The sequence below is a fragment of the Sinohyriopsis cumingii genome, chromosome 5 (genome assembly GCF_028554795.1).
Source record: "Sinohyriopsis cumingii isolate HCF-2022 chromosome 5, ASM2855479v2, whole genome shotgun sequence".
NCBI classification, from domain to species: Eukaryota; Metazoa; Mollusca; class Bivalvia; order Unionida; family Unionidae; genus Sinohyriopsis; species Sinohyriopsis cumingii.
The window spans coordinates 21323189-21347716 of record NC_142965.1 but is presented as its reverse complement, the minus strand read 5'-3'; the positions used below and the strand labels follow the sequence as shown (position 1 = coordinate 21347716).

At 34.3% G+C, this 24528-nt stretch overlaps 1 protein-coding gene across 1 annotated transcript; it reads right to left on the bottom strand.

Moving 5' to 3' along the window:
* Positions 1 to 2960: 2960 nt before the first annotated feature.
* On the bottom strand, positions 2961 to 24317 carry LOC149798758 (uncharacterized). The gene is made up of 3 exons (XM_089957634.1): positions 23628 to 24317; positions 20175 to 20277; positions 2961 to 7744 (listed from the first exon to the last, which is right to left on the bottom strand). The coding sequence occupies exons 1-3, from the start codon at positions 24220 to 24222 to the stop codon at positions 7459 to 7461; spliced, it is 984 nt and encodes a 327-aa protein (XP_089813760.1). The 5' UTR covers positions 24223 to 24317; the 3' UTR covers positions 2961 to 7458.
* Between the last annotated feature and the right edge of the window lie 211 nt (positions 24318 to 24528).

The window sequence follows — 24528 nt, the reverse complement described above, 5'->3', positions numbered from 1 at the left end:
AAGAACATGGATTTTGTCCTGTGTTATGAACTGTGATAATGATTGTGATTTAAAGAATATATATCAAAGAAAACTCGCACCTTTGTCTCCTTGTTTCTTTCAGTCTGAATACGATATTCCAAAACTAACACACGCACAAGGTTGATCATTGAGGGGTTCAAAATTTATTTAATTAGGCAATAATAGATATAGGTGGCCACGAAAACGACTAGAGGGGTTTCTTGAGTAACTTAAACTTGTGGACTTGACATCATTAGTTGTAACTGCCTTAAACATTTCCTATAACCGTGTCCCATTCCTGCCGATGTTGTACTGTCATTAGCTATTGCTGCTGCTGCTAGTGTCTCAGTGGTGAACGTCGATTTAGTTATAAAGTGTTTAGAAGTCTTGATAATAAAGGTCTCTTTCTCTCATATGCAGCTCTTAGTATTGTGCTTTGTTTGGACAAAATGCAAATGCGGTTTATAATGTAATGCAATACAAATATTTCGCAGAGACTGTTTTAAGATATACCAGTAAAAGCGATGTAATTAGACCCATTCATTTGAAGCGTTATCGAACAAACTGCCGGATCTAAATGAACTCTAAAATGCATAACATTCACGAGAATCTTTAATAAGGATTTCATGCATTTTAAATGGTCGATATCATAGACGGTAAAGATCAGTCCTGCAGGAAAGCTCGCTCCATCTTTACACATTGTCCAAGAACTGTTTTTAAATATCTTGCATATATGTAAAACAGCAATTATAGACTCATTAGTAGTGATAGAAGTAGTCTTAGAAGAAGAATCTATACATTCAGCACTCTATTCTTTTTATTAGAACATATTGATTAAATCCCTGGAACAGATTGCAATTTATTTTAAACATCACTGGAATTCAATTCTAACTTCATACATTTAGACTTGAGATAGTAGTATAGTGGAGAACCGCTGGACAATATGATTTTATATCGGGAGAAAAGGGTGGATGTACTTGGGATCAATGTGGGTATTTAACATGGTGGTCCACGTGGGAGCAATATGGGAATATAACATACTGGGCCACCTGGGGGGCAACATGGGATTTGAACATAATCTGTTGGACCACTTGGGGGATATATGGTCATTTAAAAAGGAGGTCAATATGGGAATTGAACAAAGGGACTCTCTCGGGCATTATGGAAAATAGAACATGGTGGTTCTGTCTAGGGTCAAGAGTGTATGGGTCAACATATACAAATAAACAAACAAACAAACCAACAAATACACAAACACATACAGATACACAAATATGGCAACTGAGTAGACATCTGTTCGAGGCAATGGAGTGGCCCTGAAAAGGGTCGTTGGTCTTTTCTAATTTCGTTCCTCCATTCGTCTTTTCCACCAATTTCTCATCTTCGCTATTACATTGTTCTTCTTCTTCGTCTTCTTTCCCATCCTCTTCCTTCTCGTTTTTTCCTCTTTTTATTTTCTTAGTCCTTCTTCTCGTTATTCATCTTCTCCTTTTCTCCTTTTTCCTCTATTTTCTTTTTCCTCTTTTATTACATCTTTCAAAATCCCTTTTGGTCTCCTTAAGTTATTCGCTTTAATTGTTATTCTCTGAGGATTGTACCAGCCTACCTGCACTTGTTCTAGCAACTGTTCTACCATTTTTAGAGTATCTCTTACCTCTTGTAACTTTTCAAGCTTGTGAAAGTTACTGGACGCCATCATTCAGTGGTAGTGCTGAATGGTACGACTGAAGAATACATCGGTTTATATGCCTCAAAAACGAACGTGAAGGAAAATATCCCCTTACACCAACAACACGTATCACATACCACAAAAACCAAAAGAGTTAACAGTGCCGACCTTAAAGAAACAGGTTTTACATGTTTTTATAAAACTAACACACTAATACCAACAAAACACACTGTACTCATACCATCTCATAGTGGAGCAGGAAAGCCTTTTTCTAACAAAACATACCCAAACCATCACATACAATCTACAATCAGTAAAAAAATACCAAACATAATATCACCCAATCAAAGTGATATAGTGTTTATTGACACTACTAAACTCTAACAGAAAACAAACATTCATTAGATTAGGGCTTTTTGTGAAAAGACACTCACATATACTAACATACCAAGACACCCAGTAACTCTTTTCTATAGATATGGTTAGCTCCAAATGCACCCACTCAATGCTCACACCTTCTAGGTCTAGCACCACACACACAATGTTGACTCCAATCATTCTCCGTATCAACTGCTATTGTTGGGAGCGCAGATGGGGTATGTTTGGCTTCACTATCCCATTCTTCAGTTTGAGGGATAGTGAAGACTCGTTCTCTCCTTCTGCTTTGCGAAGACCCGCGGATGTTGTGTGCTCCTACTCACTTCGCTTTCTCTCCAACTCCTCTTCCCAGTTTTCAATCCAGGTGACAGCAGCTTTCGGTGGTTGTGGCTGGCGCTGTGGTTGTGGTAATGGCGTCCTCACCGCAGGTTTCACCTCACAGGTCTGTCTGAGAATGAGGTGAGGTTGAATTTGCTTTTACGTTTCCTTCTCCTCTTGTTTTTTCTTTTCTACTCCTCTTGAATTCTTGCAGTTTCTTCAACAGCATCTACAGCCAACTCGTCCAGATACATATGGAGTTCAATCAATCTTGCTATCCTACTGATTTTCTTCTATCGTGACCAGTCAACGATTGTTAGACAGAATGACAAACGTACCACTTTATATGCCTGAAGGAAACCACCCCTCATACAAAACTAACAATATGCACCACTACCAAAATATGGAACGCGTGGACATACAAAACACCCATTTCAGCTTTGTTACCTACAAACACACTCTATCACCACCATTACATACAATATGTGTGTATATGTGTGCATGTGAAAGAGAGAATTAAACGATATTGCTGAACAAACTTAATTGTTGATCACATCTTGCACTTAACATCAAACAACTATAACAAATCCTCAAACTTGGTATAATAGAATTTTTTATTTATTTATAATAATATAGCATTATTCATATTATATAATGTTATGTATATATAATATGTATTGTATGATAGCTGTAACAAGATGACCCGGGTTGGGGTCAGGTTATTACAATGTAGACACTAAGAATGATAATGAAAACACGATATCTATTTATATATGATTAAAGACAGAGAAACCCTATACCAAACTCGTGTGCATAACATTTCAACACTGGTATTTTAATACAATGATGTCCACCGAGTTAAATAACTGATATAAGGAAACCTGATAGGGTTCCTACCGGGATCAAATTGTAAGATGTAATTAAAAACTAATTGTGAACAATAATAAATGAAGTGAAATTAAACAAAAATTATACGAATAAAAGAAACGATTAATCACTGAAAATAGTGATAGGCGAAGTTCAAAACAATGATAAGTTTCACTCAGATAGCGATAATGATGTTAGCTCCAATAGCAATAATGATGGCATGTCTGCTCTTTTAGCGATAATGGTGGATTTTCTGCTCGAATAGCGATAATGGTAAGTAACCCAAAGGTGGGAGATACCCTGTGGCGTCCAGATGACGGGATACTGTATCTTATGTTTCACCACTGTCGGATGGTCAAGAGGCCACTACAAATGGTCCGCCCCTCCCAGCCTGCCAAAGGATCTCTAGGACCCATGTTCCCTGCAGGCCCGTTGGTCTCAGAGCTTTGGTCTCTCAACACGAGATAATCACTATCTTTCTCCGTGGAAACGTCACCACCGACAACATCAAACCAGGTACCAAGTCACACATAACTTCTACTCAACATCCAAACCAGCACCACGGTAAAGACCACTCCTCCAAGACAATGTTCCACAGCTGACAACACAGCACCAGCAACCCTACACTGCCCAGTACACCTATCCAACACTGACAGTCAAATAATGGCTTTCACACAAACTCCGTCACATCACAGACAACGCACTTCAGACACATCTCGGCTCCAAGACGGACAGCTCCAACAGCACACTACCCAAAACAGACAGTTCAAATAAACTATGCTGACTCCGACAAACACATCGTCTCCGTTCGCAGTCTAACAATGGCCGTCCCAACAGCTGTAGCTATAATGCCTAAGGCCGTGTAGTACATGCCACACGGTAATGTATAAAATACAATGACATGTGTTACGCATGCACGTACGTAGACATACTGATTTCATAAAAAATTATTTCATCGGGACTGCTGTACGAGATTACCACAATAATCAGGTTCGTATACCAGTCTGCATCAGGCAGAATATAACAGAACTTGAAGTAGCATTCGCTCGTCCCTTAATATATGCAACATTTGTGTGGATACAATTCTTCTGTTCAGTTATTCACTGGTAAACTTAAAAACAGACTAGCGTTGCATTACATAGTTCAGAACTATCACAAATGCGCAATAAATGTTAGAACAATAAAACAAAACAACTCTCTACTATAATTCAGTTAAGAAAATAATACAACTTTACAATTCACATACCTCTACATCTGGAGATATAGCAGCATGGATTGAACTGAACTCACTATATCGAAATAATGTATGATAGAAATATAAATAAACCGCCCTCAGGTAACGTTGCGCTCAGAAACGAAACCCAAGTACATTTATTCCAGATACACTTAAACAATAAATGTACACAATTACGTAATATTAGTTTTAATAAATGATTTTATGTTCTGTCTATTAGTATTTTGTAATTGACCGTAGTCCAAAATCAAGTTAAAGGTGCACCTGACCAGTGACATTTGCAAACAACATAATGCATATCTAATGTTTCTCTATGATTATATATTAAATATTCACATCATTATTAATGGAGCATATTTTCTCATTTCTGAATGTGGGATATTAGATTTTTACTTGGAAATTAAAAAAAAACTTGCTTACAACTTTGAATGTTTTAGAAAGGAGGCTCTAATATTGTGTCTCAGCTCTCTTTATCAATGTCGTTTACTTGAAAATTACTCATTCTTGCCGTAACATCCGAAGTGGAATCAGTATTGTTTTGCTTTTTAATTTATGTGGATCTATGTATTAAAATTATTATTCACTGTAACTGCCAAGTGATCAATAGTATTTGTGGATTAAAACATTAATTTGGAATTATAATGAATTCAGTCAAAGGCAATTTTGGATTATAGAGTTGTGACACATCAAAAGACTTAACACATGGTAGTTTTCTCGGCCATTACACATTAGCACGTTCGAGATTACATGCACATCAACACATTCAATATTGTATTTTACTTTAATAACCGCAGGAGTTCAATTGAAACTTCATACATTTGCACTTGTGATAGAACTTTCAGGAATTTTTTGGATTTAATTCACAATACTTTAACTTCTTTTTTCAATTTTAAGATTGCATTGTTGAGGAATACCTTATTTGTTGCATGTTACAAAACTTCTAGGTTTTTCGTCCTTTTCTGTTACTTAGTTCAAGACCATAGATTCAACAACATAAAATAATAGTAGAGTTTTACAATCCAAGCGCACAAAAAGGATTTAAAGAGATATAAATTAAGCAAAGTAAAAACTGGTACAAAAGGTATGCATATATGTATTATTCGTTGTTCGTATTCGAAACAAGCCTATATGAATATCTCTTCTATCAATGATTGGAACATACTTGGTTCTGAGTCGTTGAAACATAATGCCTATTCGTGTAGTTGTTCCTTGTAATATGTTCTATCTATAATAGTAGTTCTCACTAAGTGGTTCTTTAATGTTTTTTAAAAATATATGTATTCACGTCCGTTTCAAATTAATGTAATGGTATTCAGCCATTGCTGTGCTGTGAGCTTTCTATTGCACGTTTTTATACTATTGCTATCATCTGTGAATGCTGACTGTTGCTATTGTGTGAGCTTTATATTGCACCTTGTTATACCGTTGCTATTATTTGTCAATGCTGACTATTGATATGTTGTGAGCTTTCTATTGCACCTTATTATACCGTTGTTGTTATCTGTCAATGCTGACTATTGCTATGTTGTAAGCATTCTATTGCACATTTTTATACCATTGTTATCATTTGTCTATGCTGACTATTGCTATGTTGTAATCTTTCTATTGGATGTTTTTATAACATTGCTATTATCTGTCAGTGCCGACTATTGCTATTGTGTGAACTTTCTAGGGCATGCTTCTTATGCGGCTTAAGCAAAAAAAAAAATAAGATTTTCCAAATTAGAAGCTTTCTGTTTTGTTTACTTTGTTTTTCAGTATTTGATTAATTTTTACTTGTCTTTTCGTCATCAGCTCCGATTCACCTTTTTATATGAGAATAATATGATTAATTATACGCATCGATGATTTCCAATAGTCCAGTTTGTTTTGTAATTAAACTCGTCATGCAGATATCTGGGTCTATAAAAAATGAGAATGTTTACGTCTCGTTTTGATTCTTTAGTGTGAATGTTCAATAACTTTAAATAAAGGCAGCGAGTAGACTACAACAATTTATTTTACAGGGTTGAAAACAAAGTTACTAATTTATGAATAACTTACAAGATTTGAATGTGTACTAATTCAAACAGCAAGTATTGTAAGTATTGCAGAGATTAATACATTAAAATCAGTAATTATGACTGATTTTTGGCAAATTTCAAACTGTTGAAACGTAATGATGAATAAATTGATATAAGATGTATTTATACTGATAATCGATAATGTTTAAGGTGATGTTTCTAATTGCAAGCTGTCTATTACGACACTGTTGACAATTTACCTATATTTGATGGACACGTGCTATTTACAGACAAATCAACAAAAGAAACTGATGAGCAAATTAATAAGTAATTGATATATAATGTATTTTGTAAATAACAAAATTTATAAAATATCCATTACGGTACATGTTAGGATGAATGATGAATATCTGCACTAAATATAATATACACCACGTAATACTTTGTACAAAGCAAAATAGATCGAATGTGCTAAAATTACATTAAGGAATGTATGGATATTCCAATATCCATTCACAATGGGTAGCATGTAATCGAAAGGCGATAAATGAAGTACCGGTCTTTAAGTATTCAATGCCGATTTCTACTGTATTTAGGCATATGTATTGATCATTACTTGAAGGTCCAAAAACGAGTACATGGACAGGAAGAGTGTAGGCAGCGGCAGGAGAAGGGTGTGGGCAGGGGCAGGAGAAGAGCGTGGTTTGCTTCATTGAAGTAAATGTATGTCCTGCGTAATATATTCAGAAGTTGGGTTTAGTGGCATTTATTGTTCATACTATCCTACACATTTATGGCAGTCAAACTGCAATTGTTTCCATATTTATCAAATTTCATTTTCGTTTCTTTAATTTTGATATTTCTTTTAATATTTGAGATTAAAGTAAACTCATTTGTACTCCGTTGTAGTATCAGAAATTGGGGAGGAGAATTTTGATGCGAGGATGGTACTTTACTCTGATTTCTTCTTACTCGGAATAACACATTTCTCATTTGGAAATATCAGTAAACAGTTCTGTCTCAATCCTGGTGTTTAACGCCATGTTGACATACATCAATTCCATCTCAATAGGTAAACATGCACTTCCTTGATTTTTAACAACAGATTTTTTGCCTCCCTCGACTGGCATGTCAGATTTACATCCCTTTAGTACGTCGTATAATTGTGTATCATCTATTGTGGCGTAGTCAGACGATGGAGGCCGGTAAATGCCATCATATGCTGATTCTCCGTTACTGTGAGATCGTCTCAAAAGATTCCTTGCTTTGTACCACCTGAATTAATAATAATAATAATAATAATAATAATATTATTATTATTATTATTATTATTATTACAATACATACGTTAAAAATGAATACATACAAAAATGATCAAAGAACAACAAATTATAGTAATGATACTGAAGATGAAGAAGAAAAAAAACAAAAGTGCAGTGATCAAACCTGAAAGGACATAACACATATATGCCGTCAAGATCTGGACCTCGGGTATACAACATACATTTCGGATGATACCAAACAAATGAGTTTGAGATATGATAAAAAATTTAAAGGGGCCATTTCTTATGCATTGCATTGAAAACTTGTTTTAACCAAGCAATACTGTTCCAGTGAATAAGAAAAGGGGCATGATTATCTTTGAAGACTGCCGACGTGGCTAAAGTGAAAGAATTTACTGACTGACAAGAAAAGGAATGTAACCTACATAGAAGTACTAGATGAGCATTGTTACGTTGCATGCATACTGCTATATTCATTAGATTTTGTTGGAAACTTGTAAAATGTTTAAAATAAAACAATATTGTGTAGGATACAAGCACCACGAGACCATTTGTAAATGTATAAATCTCCAGTTTTTTATCAAAAAGGAATACAGGAAGACTTCAAGACCTCTTTAAACAATTTCCAGAAAGTTAAATTCAAATTCAAGTATGTTTATTTTCATAGCTACTCAATATACCATCAACAGCCATGGGCAAATTATGTTTATATGATTATAACTGCTAAATATACATTCCATATCCTAGGCAATGTTGTATTTGCTTTATTGAAAGCTGACTACAGCTAACGCTAATTGGGAAAAGTGAATAGAGCAAACAGTGATTGGGCACAGCACAAACCATCGTATAAAAATATGCTGTAGTAGGAGTTGTCAGACATTGTAACAAACTGTTTCAAGCGTTTTACAATAAAGCAACAATCTCGAAATCAGGAGATAATGTGTAATTTCAATTACAGGTTGGGAGAATACATCAGTATGTTCAAAGCTTAGGTTTGGTTTAAACTATTCTATTAATACTGACGAAATAACGAATGGCACTCCAACGAGGAAAACTGCTCGGTAACAGTGCAACAAGAAATCAAGGGAAACAAAGCGAATAAAAGCATGTAGAAAAGAAAGTACATAATGACGATGTTTATACTGTCAGGGATGCCAACTGGTGATTTAGTCATCGCTATCATTGGAGTTATAGCTATTGTTACACCCACTTCTTTCAAGATTCACTTAATTGATTCATCTGATATAATTTTTTCTCAACCTTTTAAATTTACGTTCTCCATGTTTGCACTAAACGTTATCTCGAACTGTGTTGGTTGTCCAACTAAAAGATCTTTGTCCATTTCGGTAATTTCCTATCGTTCTTGCAATTATGTTTTTGCGTAAAGTTATTTTGCTTACATCCTTTTGTGAGTCTTCTATATATTTTTCATCATCAAATTGCACAGATTCTTGTCTGATTTGACATCTTCTACAGAATTAAACTTTCTTCTCATTTCTAGCTCGCCTTTGGCGGTTAATGATATTTTTCACCACAGAAGGAATATTACTGCTTTGAGGTCTTCAACGCAATCATAAATTATGGTCGACCGCTCCGGTGGCCTAGTGGTTAGAACATCCGCCTTGGCTGCGGGAGGTCGTTTGTTCGATCCCCTGCCGAGTCATATCAAAGACTTACAAAAATGATACTAACAGCTACCTCGCTTGACGCTCAGCATTAAGAGGTTAGTGCTAGGACTGGTCGGCCTGGTGTCACGATAATGTGACTTGGGACATCAAGCTACATGTCTGCAACATGATGCCCCAGTGCTAGACATCGCTATAAACTAAAACACTGCAGACATCGTAGCGATATGACTGAAAAATTTTTAAAGCTACGTTAAAAATCCGAATCACACGCACACACACTCGCACACACACACAGACACACTCAATTATAGGCAATGATTATTCTCTTTCATGTTTATTAACGGCTCATATGTCTAGTATTTGCATATTGGTTTCGTCTGGGACATGTTCTTATGCATATTCATTTTGCATTTGTGTGATTATTATTGTTTAAAGGTAAACATGTTTAGTCGGAACTGAGGTCAGGACATTGTTATTGCGATGGGAATTCCCGGCGTACCTGCTTACCGAGCTCATTACTAAAGTTTTAGTTATATACCTGATATTATACAATTTTCTATAAATTAAACTTTGACCTTTGACTGTCGTTCTGGTCCTCATATTGTGACTTAGGTTTTGATAAAGGGGAAGTAAACAGAAAGTCTTTATCCTTTCATTGGACCAGTCTTTAGGGGAAGCATTTATATTAATGTTCAGATAAACATTGAGAAGATTAATTTAAATCTATTATTGGAATCACACTTTGTTCATTAATACTTTTAGCACTAAATCCCTATTTTGGGAGTATCATAAATTCATTCAGATACATTTTGGATTATTTTATCGTGATACATCAAGACTGTCTAAACATCATCACTATTGAAAGATACTGGTATATCATCAGGTTCAAAATTGTAATTCATTCGGAATACCACTGGAATTAATTATGAATATTATATATCTATTTGGTGGAAACAAACATTGCATAAAAGTACGTTGAGATTGATTAATAAGTATTTATCCTGCTCTAAAATGATATAGAATTTAAAAATCCAGATGGAAAGAGAAAACAAGAAAGCTTCAGCTTTAATTTAGTAATAATATAAATCCAAAATCAGGAAAGAAAAAGGGAAAAAGAGAATTAAATGCAATTCAAGAAGGAGACAAATAAATGCAATTGCAGAAAGAATATATGAAGAGTGAAAGAACAATAGAAGAGAGATAAGTGCGAATGCAATATAAAGAGAAAAAGAAGATAGATAAGGTAATTCAAATTAAAAGAATTAGACTGGCAAGCGGAAAGCACCTCTCCACCGTCAGGTTTTGATGTCACAAGATATATCAGACTGCTACCCCCTTTCAGAGAAAAAGTACTAGACAAAACTTATCCTCGTTTTGAGAAACTTTCTGAAAATTCGAAATGGCCAAAACAGCACAGGAGATTATTATTGCAAGGTGTACTTATTCACAAAGCTCATGAATTGTACATTTCACTGTCGGTACAAGAACTTGTTAATGATTTTTTTAAAGTAACGTATCTCGAAGGATTATGAGTCGGCACCTGGGGCATATCGATAAAGATTTATGAACTGTAGAAAAGAAACTGGAGAGACTCATGTCGAATTTTCAAGGAAAAATAATAACTCTTGTATACATGGTGCTCAGTCAGAAAGGTTCAACAATATTATGAAATACGACTCTATGATCACAACCTAAGTAACATGAAGAAACATTACCAACAAATTTTGTAAACCTTCACAAACTTTTTAATTGTCAATGTTTTAAATGGAAATATGAGAAGAACTTAAGGTATAAGGATCTGAATCAAGAATAAAGCTGACAAAATTGAAATGAAGCCCTAAATTATTCAAAAGTTGTGTATAAATTTTAAAACTGGAAGTGTACCGGTCCGCCAGGAATAGTTACGGTATCGAGATGACATAGTCCAGATATCCTTTGATTAATTCACATCAGTTCCAGAATAATATTATAGTCCAAATAATGCGGACTTTCTATTTCCACTGGACAGTCCAAGCAAATGATTTCCGTCTCGAATCATATATAAGTACAACATGAAAATACGTCTACAGACTTACAACATGAACACAAGAAATGTGATGTCCTCTAACATAGGAACAAAACTGATTGTTCAATTCTCACTTTATATACATCGTCCACTGGACTATATTTCGCAGTAGACCCTACAAAACAGACCTTACAACTCATTTCGAGTCGGACCTATTCACAGCCATGAAATAAAAGATATAACATTAGATAAAACCATGTACCAAGAGTCACAAAAAATAAAGTTGTCCATAACATAAATTCAGACAGCTCATAATACTTCAAGAGTATGTAGAATGGGTCAATAATGATATCAAGACCTAAGGCGATGAGCAAAAAGGTCTAAATTTTAAACAATGATGCTCGTACGCCTGACGATTATGCCTTTAGTCACAAAGTTTAATTTGTGAGTCATTTCTCAGCACCTTGTTTTGGTACAAGAAGATCTCAGTAACTTACGAGCACATCCGAATTTCTCTCTGGCACAACTTGTAGGAATTAAACTTCGGTTAAGACTAATCAGAAATCACCCTTATCTCTTCGCAGGTGAGCTTACTGTAAGAATAAATGACAGCTTATTTCTGATTACCACTTATTAAAAAGTAAGTATCAGAATAAGGTCAGAGCTGTTCCAAATGCTCTTATTTCTTAGAAGGCAAGGTCACATTTATCCATTTGTTGGGTCAAACAGACCCCAGTCCGACTTTAAAATCGAAATTTATGAACCAATAATATCGAAAGATTCTACATCACTATATCACCAAGCCTATCCCTATTCAAATATTAAGGGACACATGCGTTTCTCAAAGTCTTTTATTATGAGGTACTTTCCTTTTTCTGAGAAGATTTCTACTTGTGAAAATGTTCTTATTGAGAGAGTAGAATACCGCTTTGTAAATGTTCCTCTTTACTGTGTTAATCTGCCATCAGAATTAGTCTCAGAACCTTTGACTGTCCGAACGTCTTTACTCATCTAGGGTATTAATCTATTACTAGGCTATGATTTTGGCTGAGATAAGGTTGTGGTTAATCCACTAGAAACTGACTATCCTTGTTTGGATCAGAAATTTGATCCTAATGAAAATGAAATCCCTGATTTATAACCTGCAGTTACTTGAGCTATTACAACAAAAGCTCATGAGAATGATGTTGGTCACAAATTTATTCCTTTAGCAGACAATTTCAATGCTTACTTTCTTAATGAAGTCACGTTTCCCTGGTATTGATCAATCAAGGCATTGATCACTGTGATCCTCTTTCAAATACTGATTCTCTTTATTCTAATCAGAGTTAGAAAAAACAGTCACTCGTTATCTAACAAGAACAAGATCCTGAGATCTCCTGTTTGTTTCGGAGGGGGGGAGGGCTATTAGCAAAAGTGAAGCCATGCAAGTACCTGTTGATTATTGTTTGAACTCTACAGTCCTGATGATGGAATGGAGACCACATAGGGTTCCCGCTGGTGAAGAATGGTCTGTCGGCTATTCATTGATGTTCCTAAATCATACCGACAAGCAATTCTTAACCTAATTCGTGAAACGTCTTTGGAAGTTGATACGACTGATCACCGATATCGAATCATATTTACTGGCTACACATTAAAAGTGATGTTTCCTAATTGTGAAGATTGACGCACTATTTAGCAAAATAAGGGTGGATTGTGTCTATCTCTTTCCTAAGTCCAAGTCTGGCAACCAATACCTGTTACTCAAAACGTGTGTGACCACAAGCTTTTTTTCAGAGGCAATTCCTTTCAGGAATATACAAACTAAAACAATTTTAAAAGCTTTAAAAAGGTTTTTTTTTTCTTCACCTTTTGACCTTCTTACATATGATCAATCTGAATACGTCCAGCAAGTTAGACACCTAACATTTTAAATATTCTACCTTTCACCTTCAAAGTCCCTGGGCGTAGACAAAATTTCATCGAAGTTTGAAGAACATGATCAGGTCATGTTGCTTTGAGACAGTAGAAAATTGGGACGAAGGAGTTCATGTACTGTTGTGTGCTGTTAGGGAATCAGTTCAATAATCATTCTGGTTTAGTTGTTCTTAAGTGGGTTTGTTTTAGAAATACTGTCCGTGGACCATTGATGGTAATACTAGAGAAATTTTGTTTAACCGAAGATTCAGAAATTATTCATCTTGATTATGTCTTTGATTTCAAGCAGAAGTTGCGAAAGGCTCAGAGACCAGATGATTCTAAATATTTTAATCCTATGCATCACTGTATTATAATCGTTCCCAGTAGTATTAAACAGAATCAAAATATGCAAGTGACAATGCCTAAATTAGTTCATTATTGTACATTGATCATTTTACATAGCATTTGATAAAGGTGATGTCAACAATACAGTCGTAAACACCTTAGGTAGGATGTTTCTTAATGATATATCTGACAATAGTCATCATCATTCCAAGCTGAATGACCTACAAAGTTTTGCGGTTAACAGCATATATCAGCACAAAATTCAGAATGAGATGTCTTTCCTGATAAAATGTTGTATGCAGCTGTTTTAACCATATTATCTACCCTTTCACTTAAATTTATGGTGATTATATTTAACGTCGTTGTTAAGTGATATTAATATCTAACAGCTGACCTTTCCTTTTCTTTTACATTACAAGTTCAATTACTCTTTGAAAAATACATTAAAATATCCATACTTATGCGGTTAAATCTTCATTGGTTATCAGCTCTAAAGATAAAGTGATGGAGTCCTCTGATGACCATTCTATTTATACCAAATTCCATTGCAGTTTGAGCACTGATTAAAGGCTAATGTAATCGTGTTCTTATTTTGCGGCGGCACTATTGATTGACGTGGACAGGTGCTTAAAACTCATTTATTTTATACAAATTGACAGGAAATGTATTTTTCTTTTGACTTTACCTCGATCCCTTGTGACCTTTTACTCCAACACTAACAACAAATAATTATGTTCATATTATGTTAACAATTTTAAAATTTATTCCAACATTTATCACCAGTTTAAGTGCATGCAATTTACTTATTGTATATTTCTCTGCAAAAAAGCAGTTATTGTCTTGTTTTCCCTTCTCTTCTTTGCTAATACGCAACATAGCGAAACTTCTCATTTTGTATGACTGTTGTTTTATATTTTGAGACTATTTCTTTACTTTTCAAGTGATCAATTGTATGTCCTCTATTTATTTTAATGCCACAATGTTTCCAGGTCATAAATATAAAAAACACTAATTGTACCCTATTTACTGAACCATCTCAAATCTGCGTTCCTTTTCTTACACGAACTTCTTTATGCATAATATCCAATGAATATTGTCTATGTTTAAGGCCTCCAGTATGATGACCTATTATATCCTTTCTCATTTTTAAAAACTCGTCCGTGAATTCAGGTACATTACCATATGAAAATATTGTCTTTTAATTCTCAACTCTCTATGTCTGGCCAATTTTATATTTAGGCGTTCCAGAAGTATTTGATGTCAAATATACAAATAATGTAATTCAGAGTTATGATCCAAGTTTCCAAACGCTCGCATAAATCGGAATCATTGTCACTGATCTGTGAAACACGGTATTGTATCTGGAATCCACTTAGGTAATAGATCTCGAACACTACTAGTTTCGTTTCTGTTAAATATTTCCACAATCTATTATCTACCATTCTATTTTAATTCTCCACAACAGAAATCATTATATCCGAGTAAGTGAATAATTATTCAGTAGTTTCTTCTCAAAGAACTGCTTTACCTTGCCGTTCTTCATTTATGTTTCGTTCTGATTTCGCTAAAAAACATTCCCCAAATTGCCTGATGCATCTTGTACCCGTCATTATCATTAGCTTGATTTTGCAATAATTTGAACACAATCTATTTAATGTGAATAATTTTCTGACTTCTTTGAATACGCGAATGTAGCGTTTAAAGACAAAGATCCTTTTCATCCTCTTATTCCCATCTTGTTTATATACGTTCACAAATACCTTATAGTTGCAGATACATTGTAAATCATTATTATATATACTCTACACCAGTCGTTTATTCTTCAGATTTCGCAATTTAATCTGAACGCAAATGTAATAATTCGTTAACTTTTCAAGGACATTTAACAATGTGTCATCGATCTTTATAAAGACAAATATGTAGATACATATCTGAAAGACATACTGTTGGTTATTTTTCAGCTTTTAGTGTGCAAAGGTATTTATATCATAGAACAGATTTGGAACAAATAAAAGGAAGAAAAAAAAGATTATTTTCATATTTCGAGAATCAAAAAGGATTTATTCAGTGTCTTATCAAGAGAGCAAATTATAACGTTAACTGACTACAACACTGAAATAACTAGCTCTTGCATTAAACCCAATGATAAGCAAAGCAATAGAAGCTATAAGGTAGGACACAGATATTAAATTGACATCCGAGAATAAGATATTTTTAAATCCTGTTTAGATCCATTTGTGCTATAGTTTGGAGACCTTTTAACTTGTACCACGTAGCTCCACAACGATTTTGCTAAAACCGAAACTATTGTTTTTTAAAACCAAAATTAGATTGAAGGTTGTGTCTAGAACTCTAAATTATAAATCACGTATAATAAAAACAACAATTTTCAAAGACAGTAAAACATACAATAGAATTAATTGAAAATGTCCTGCTAGTAAATGTTCTGGTTCCTATAATAGAAGATTTTGAACTGTCTTATTATTAACATATGACGATGCATTTTCAGTTATTAAATACTCACTAAAAATATTGTATATCTTTAATTTTATGTTTTATAATTACCGCCAGTTGTGTACGGAGAAGGGAGATTTGGGTGAAATCTTTCAACTTTATATTTATTTTTGCATAGGCACATGTGCTGTATCTTGTCTGGCAATCCACGAAGTTTGCTCCCGAGGATTAGATGCACCAAACCGGCGGGGAAGGCAGAATTAATTGCTGTCTTAGGGATAATTCGCAGAGATATGTTTTGATCGTTCCTTACGCTAAATCATCATGGACTTAGCTTCAGTTACTTGAATTAAACCATTCAACTCCTAACTCAAAGCTATGAAGGAGCTAATTAAATTACGCAAGCTTGAGAAACGTAGGCACTACCCTACTGATAAATATTATGTAATAGTAGAATTGTCTGACTTTGAATTTAAATAATAAATGACAACACATTTTATCTCTCGCTTTTTGTTTGATTGTTTATTTTCTTAATTTTCTTCAGCCTTTAATTCTTTGCGAAATTTCTTTAGGGCTACGTTGACGTTCTGTTATATGTATCCATTCTTGTTATTTTTAATTCCCATTTTATTGTCCACATACCTGTGATGTACTTTTCCAAAAAGTGAATAAGACGTAAACATCATTTTCTTTCTGCATCTGCATCATTGGCACTGGTTTAATCCATGCAATAGGAAAATATAAAGATCATAGCTTGCACGAGCAATCGTTAATATATTTCATTTTTGTGGAAGGTGATGTTGTATCCCATTTTGTCTTTTTGTTTTCTTTATATTGTTCCTATCAGATATATAAATATAGTTGGTACATTAAGTTTTATTACATATTGAAGTAACCTGAAAAAGATTATCGTGGTCTCTTTTGATCTAGTAGCACCTGTTGAATATTTTCTTATTTATTTGTGCATATTCGCTATTTGTTTACAGTTTATATATTAGGCTAGTAATCATCCGCCACCCTGTTGAATTGCACGATGTGCAGTGATATTGAAATGAAAACAGAGCATATACACTTGATTACTTCAATTACAGACTGACCGATGAAGGCTTTGTGACTCAGACATTAACAACCTGCATGATGTTTTTCACGCTTATGCATGTACTAACCCAGATGCATATAGGAGCCGTGAAGATTATATATAAATGTTGAAACATCAAAGCATCATGTACCCTATCATTCCTATCAAACGTATTATGATCAGATTCAATACCAGTGATGATGATGGATCTTAGTGTGTGCGTTGCTAAAATAAGCTTGAGCGTCAAAAATAGTACACATTGGAACATACCGTTTGATTACGCACAAGCAGGGCACGATACCGCAAGGAGATAAAGACCCAAGTCCAAAACATTGTATCACACGCACAACGTTCAACATCAAACATAAAATAGCTCTACGTTAAGCAAATATTCCAGGTTGTCCTATCATTTGACAAGTTTAACAAGGTCTGTAGTATTTACAAACATCGCTTTTAATATCTGGCCAAAAGAAGTGTTTCATGATCTTGTGATAAATCGTATTAATCCATAAAAGACCGGCCAAAGGAGTTTGATATGTCAGACTAAGCATTATCTGTCAGTGCAATTTCTGAAACTACAGTTTGATATTTCACTAACCACTCGCCACCAGCAGGTACCTCAGGTGGTCTCAATAGTCTCATAAGAACCACATTTTAAACAAAATAGCAAATAGGTACTTCAGTGGCTTCGGTTTCACTAATGGCCCTTTGAATCAAACAGGAGATCTCAGGATCATTTTTCTGTTCGACGACAAAAGTGAGTGTCGTTTGTCACCCTGATTAGAATAAAGAGAATGAGTAGTTAAAAAATGATCACTGTAATCAATACCTTTTGTTTGATCCAAACAAGGAGTGAATGTGACCTCATGAAAAACTGACCGATACTTGTGTCATCTAAAGGAATACTTTCCTGATCAACATCATTTTCAAGAGCTTTCTTTATTTCAGCTCTAGCGACTGCACAAGCTTGCTACAAATCATGGATATCCTTTTCAATCCGATCGACTTTCTGATCCAAACAAGGCTTGTCAGTTACAAGTGGATTAACCACAACCTTATCTCGAGGCAGGCCATTGCCTAGTATCTATGGAATGCCTTCAATGGGCAAAGACGACATTGTTCCGACTGTCACGGGTTTTGAGACTAAGTCTGATGACAAATTTACACAATGGAGACGAACAGTAACAAAGCAACACTATATTCCACGAATAAGCACACTCTCATTGGAAGAAGACTTCTCTTTAAAATGCAAAGTGAATGATAATAAATAACTCTGAGAAGCTCTTGTCTCGCTTAAAATTTTAATAGGGACAGGATTTACTGAATCACTCACAAATGATATAGAACCCTTCGAAATTCTCCAAAATAAAATCAGACTGGCGTTTATTAGACCCAGCAAATGTATTGCCTTCAATACTTGACCGTGACCTTGAACTCTTAAAACTAAGGGCATTTGGAACAGGTGTTTCATGATTATGTTACTTATTTTATAATTCGAAGCAATCAGAAATAACGTGTCCTTTCCTCTTGCGATAGGTACATGTAGGAAGAGATATGGACTTCTGATCAATCTTATCAGAAACTTGATTTCTAAAAGTTGTACGAGATTGAGGTTTGGAAGGGCTTGTATTAGGCTGAAATACTTTTTTACCAGAAGTCTTTTGAGTGGAAGACCTACTGACAAAATAAACTTTATGAGCTAATGAATACTCGTCTTCAGTACGAGCACTCACGGTATGGCGAATTAAATCCCAAAATAATCCAATAATTACATACACCAGTCCTAATAATTTAATGTCCTGAATAAAATTCAGTTAAAGTCCAGAAAATATTCCAAAACTGAAGTCGATGACGTGTCTGTGGTAGCTGTTGAAGTGATGATGTGTAAACAGTCTTTTGTTGAAGCACAGAAAATTAATTACAGGTTTGAATTCGCTATAAATTCCAAAGAATGTCTTTATATAAAATTTTTATCAGAGCTCATCTTTATTTCCAGAGAAAATAATCATTTGAATTCGATAATTTGAGCACCAAAAAAGAAGATTCCAGCCCTAAACTCCTGGTCACAACCTAACACAACTGAAAGGTGCTTGATGTTAAAGCACTAATGACCAATTCCTCACAATTACAAGAGTATACAGTTGTCTACTTGACCTGTGGTCACAATTAGCTTTCTCTACAAAAAACCAATTACCTAATGGAATCTAACCTTCTAGATTGATCCTTATGTGTACAAACGAAAACCATAACCTGTAAAACGCACTTAGGAAAGTCCAAAACCCTGACCCAAATAACCATATTTACTTGATCTATTAATAAAAATGCATATATTAAGTCCATACACCTAGGGAATTTTTTTTTATTTTTATTATTGTTTCATCCCTTACGCCTATAAGTTGGTATAAAATTAATTACTGACTTGAATATCAACTTATTTACCAATAGAATATACATAAATAGTTTTTTTTTACCTACATGTTTGAGGATATAGCTGGATTTCTTTGTTTTGTCATTATTACGAAATCATTCAAAATGCTAATTTGTTTTGATTTGTTGTGACATCGACATGTAGAAATAATACATCTTTTAGCTGTGATATGCTTTTAGTCAAATATCTGATTGCAAAATTATGAGAAAAGAATGTATTGTGTATTAATGTACTCGCATAAGGCAACCAATTTTCATTTATTATATTAGTTTCGGATTACCAACTAACATTAACACTGTTGAAACCTTAGGACTACCACTAATTATCGACACATACTCACTGTTTAAAATTTGTATATTGAATCCAGGACAAAATAAATCTTAATATTGTCAAGTAATTATTATGTAAATGTTCACTTGTAAATATTATGAATATTATACATTTACATATATTTCCACGATGGGGCAAGTCATGATCACAAAATATATAACACTTACAACATAAAGATACTTATGCTGTTAAATGAAGGTCAGAAGAGAAAAAAGAAAGAATAAAAGGTTGCAGTGTATCCTGTTCACGTACCTGTAGCCAAAATACGCAGTCAGACTGACAGCCACGATGATGATAAACCCTGTCCCAGCTAGACCTCCTATAAGACCAAACAATATCGGTGGACTCACATCAGCTGCACAATAAACATCATCATTAAATGATTATAAAATAAGTACAGATATATTTCGCAATTAGTAATGCATTTTACTAAAGACGAGATAAATCAGGAAAAGTCGAACCTGTTCATCCCGTATTGACTGCATGAAAGGCACTATTGAAAGTCTTTATTTCATTTCCATTTTTGAGATTTAAATATTATGTGAGTATTTTCAACATCGACGATAGTCACTACAATTTAAGTTTTTCTGCAACTTTTTTATTTATAGTATTTATCTCCCTTGTTTCAGTTGATGTTTAAATAAGCGCAACAAGCAATTTGTTTACCTAACGGTAAGAACAAAAACTAATGAAACTGAGTTGTGAAGACGTGAATGTTTTCGTTTGTTTTTTTAAATTTTGGCTTCTGATCATCAACATCTGCTTTCCAGCTCTACGTGTCCTAACAACGTACAATGCTATATATTGAAATCTCCACCTTTGCTGTCCCAGTTTCATGAAATCACCTCGAGAAAACTCTTCTAATAGGGTAAGCGTCTCTGGTTGAACAAAAGAAGACTAAAGTTTGTTTTTTTTTAAATTGACGTAAATGTGAAACTATATGTTTTACCTCTAGCAAGCAAAGAATACCTTTCATAAGCTGTATCCATATACTGAATTTACTTAAGGAGATTTCTACTATACATGCTCCATAGATCATATTGCCTTAATGTCATAAGCGTACTTAAGGGAAGTTTACATTCTGCATATTTATAATAACAATAATATCAATATTGTCTTCTTTTTCGTCTTATAAGTATTATTATTATTATTATTACTTCCACTACTACTACCACTACTACTACATCGACGATCGCAAAGTTACTATATGCACTGCCTTGGCCCTTAACCGATGATTATATAGATTTGAAGAAACAGGTACCGTTGCATTGAGGCTTTTAATGTACAGAGAAACTTAACAATACAACATTTACACAACTGTTTGCTGCATTCCAGTTTCTAAACTGCGTGGGCCCTCCGAAGTTTAACGCAATGATAGCAACGAATCTTTGTTTTTGGGGTATGCAGATAAATCGATGAAATAAGGTGTGTGTTGTGAAGCGCTAAGATTGATGCCACAGCATTTACTTTGCAGAACTGTGTCCTCTGGAAAAAGAGAGACACCCTGGCCATTGGGCAAAATAAATTAGCGATAAGTTTGCGTCTCCATACAGGATAGAACGTAGAGAAGGTGGAGGTAATAAATCCTTTCATCAACGGGTATCTGCATACGTCCCACCCGACTAGATGCACTTTCTGTAAAGTGTGTCCTTATACAACTCACCACACCTCTTTCATTAATGTTTGGTACACCTTTAAGTATTTATATTGGTTTACAGTAAAGAATAAAATGTCCTTAATCAGGGTTATTCGGTGTAATACAGTACAGACATTCTGGAGACAAGTTTATAGACTGCACGTTTACTTTGGAATATATACGTCATAGCAAATTAGGGAACTAGGAGGTGCTGGGGAAATTTCTTTATGGCGACACTGTCACTTGTGCGCAGGAATAACCGTCAATTTACTGGTCACTGTCACACAAATCAGAGTCAAGTAATCCTATTTTGTGTCTAGCCCCATTTGACTTACAGTGTCAGTCAATCACAACAACGTGACTCCTGCAAAGTGATACAAATTTGTAGGCAGTACGAATATTCCATGTTGATTAGTGAAAATCGTGCTAATTAAGCATTGTAAACTTGAGTCATTGATGTCATGGTTATCATTAAAATTAAAAGACTAATAGACCTTAGAATATCCACCTACTGTGAAAGGAACTCGTTAGAAATAAAATCCAAAATGTGGAATGACGTTTTGCAAAGTTTAACTGATATTACAATAACACTCATCACATATTAATACACATGACTTAGTAAACAAGGAAAATAACAGATACAAAAGTATAAATCAAGGGTTCGATCACCCAAATAGAGATATATTTGGAAAGAATGAATTTACAATAGGTTACAAATGTGATAATGTCGTCAACAAACGCGTCATGTTGAAATAAGAATACAGAGTGCATATCATGCACGATTAATTGTGATATCTATTTTATTAATAAGTAACATATACAAGGATAAAGAGATTTCAAAATTCTTGCTATAGTAATGACCTTTGCCATTGTGACATATAAAGTGCAACTGTTATCAGTATTGTTGGTCGCATAAAATAGAACGACCTATTTGTTTCTTTACTGATAACTGGCGCATAAGATGGAATTTAATTTGCAAAGTTAATAATTTAAGTTTTAACAATATTTACCAAATGTAATCATATTTCGTTGAGAAAAAGAGAAAAAAGAAACTTTGATGCTATTGCACATCGCAGCTAAAACCTAAGGTAATGGAAAATGTTTGTTATTAGTGTGCCCTTTTATTCGTCTCTGTAATTAAAAGCATTTTCTCTTTATTTAGTCAGTGGCATTTATTTGTATAGTGGTGAGTTTGACACAATCTGCACTATATAAATCTTTTGGATCAAACATTTTAGAGAGCAAATTTAAATGTAATCAACGTTTGTAATAAGAAATAAAAGTACCATAACTGCCGGTAAGATGAGCTGAAGGAATTGTGTCTGTAAAGTGATTGAAATACTACAAAATTGTCAATATTTTGCAATATAAAGTTTGCAAACTGTTTAATACACATATATAATATCTTAAGTAACCAATTATAACTATTTAATCTATGCAAATTATTTGATCATAATTTTGTACAATGTCTAACAAAGAAAGTTTCTGATAGCCAAATCAAGTTCATTTCTGTCACAAAACAGCGTCAAAATAACAAACTGAACCACGCATGTCAAGGTAAAACTGATAGCCCCTACACTTTCTCATTTTCAGAAAATAGAAGAGTACATCAAACTATAGATCCTTTAATGTTGCCAATAAATGGAAGTGAGGGAATTAAAATAATATAATTTTCTTTTTCAAAGTACTTAATTGCTCTGAAACATTTAAATATACGTTGTATTTTATTTTTATTGCTGTCAATACATTTTTGCAGACTCGAATTTTTTTACGCCTTTGAAGAATCAAATGAGCTTTATAATGTGAAATCTTACATGTTTATGCGAGTAAATGTCCTAATAAAGGTTGCTCATACTTATTTCGGTTATAATCTTGTACGAATGTTGACAGTCTAGGAAATAAGCACAATATTCGTATCTTTAATTTAACATAACCGCCATAGGTAAAACACTAATACTGTGAAATGAATCAGAATATACAATTATCTTCATGTCACACAAATGAACATGCAGGCCAACACACACACACACACACACACACCTATGCGTCTATAGAATAAGGGTACTTACCTATATAACATGCAGATTCCGATTCCGATCCTTCAGACCGTGTAGTGTAATGTTTCAGGCAAAATAAACATGAAGTTTGTCCACTTGATCCCTGATACGTCCCAGCTTCACATGGATTGCAAATTGTTGCACCTGTTTGATTACTAAAGCTACCCTTTTGGCAAGGTGTACAATAAATCTGACCAGTCAGGTTTTGGAAATATCCAATAGGACACAAATCGCATGAAGATTTGCCAGTGGCATTTTGGTATGTTCCTGGTCCGCAATGATGACAATAAGGGAGACCAGGAATGTTTTGATAAGAACCAGCACTGCACTTCTCACACATTGATTGACCTCTTCTGATTTGGTAGGTACCGATTGGACATAAATTACAAGTACTTTGACCGGTAATGTTTTGGTAGGTACCATTTGGGCAGAAACTGCAAGCACTTTGACCTGTTATGTTTTGGAACCGGCCAGCAGGGCAGACTTTGCAGGATAATTGACCACTTTCATTTTGAAACTGGCCAACTGGACAAGAGAAACATAAAGACTGACCAGTAAGGTTTTGATAATGTCCGATTTGACAAGGTAAACAGGACATTTGATCCATTTTATCTTGATACTGACCAGTGGAGCAATTTTGACATACAAAGCCATCACGGTAGGTACCAGCAAAGCAACCTGTAAATAAAAAAGTTTAATTTAAACGTTTAGCACATCTTCCTCAATTTGCTCTTTTCGACCAAAGAAAATGATATGGTTTTATTCAATATATGTTGATTCTTATTTGTGAATTTAAATATTAATCTCAGTCAAGTTTTGCAGATACGCATGTGTTGATGATAATTACAAAACGAATACATATTATCCGGTGTTCTAATAGAGCATGTTGGCTTGCAAATAAATACCATTTAAT

What these genes read in the sequence shown, in the direction of transcription:
- LOC149798758 (XM_089957634.1), bottom strand. Translation starts at nt 24,222, where the DNA reads ATGGATCAAATGTCCTGTTTACCTTGTCAAATCGGACATTATCAAAAC. An exon ending in GGAATCTGCATGTTATATAG is followed by an intron (nt 20,278 to 23,627) that starts GTAAGTACCCTT and finishes TTTATTGTGCAG; the next exon opens with CTGATGTGAGTCCACCGATA. An exon ending in ACTGCGTATTTTGGCTACAG is followed by an intron (nt 7,745 to 20,174) that starts GTACGTGAACAG and finishes TTATTAATTCAG; the next exon opens with GTGGTACAAAGCAAGGAATC.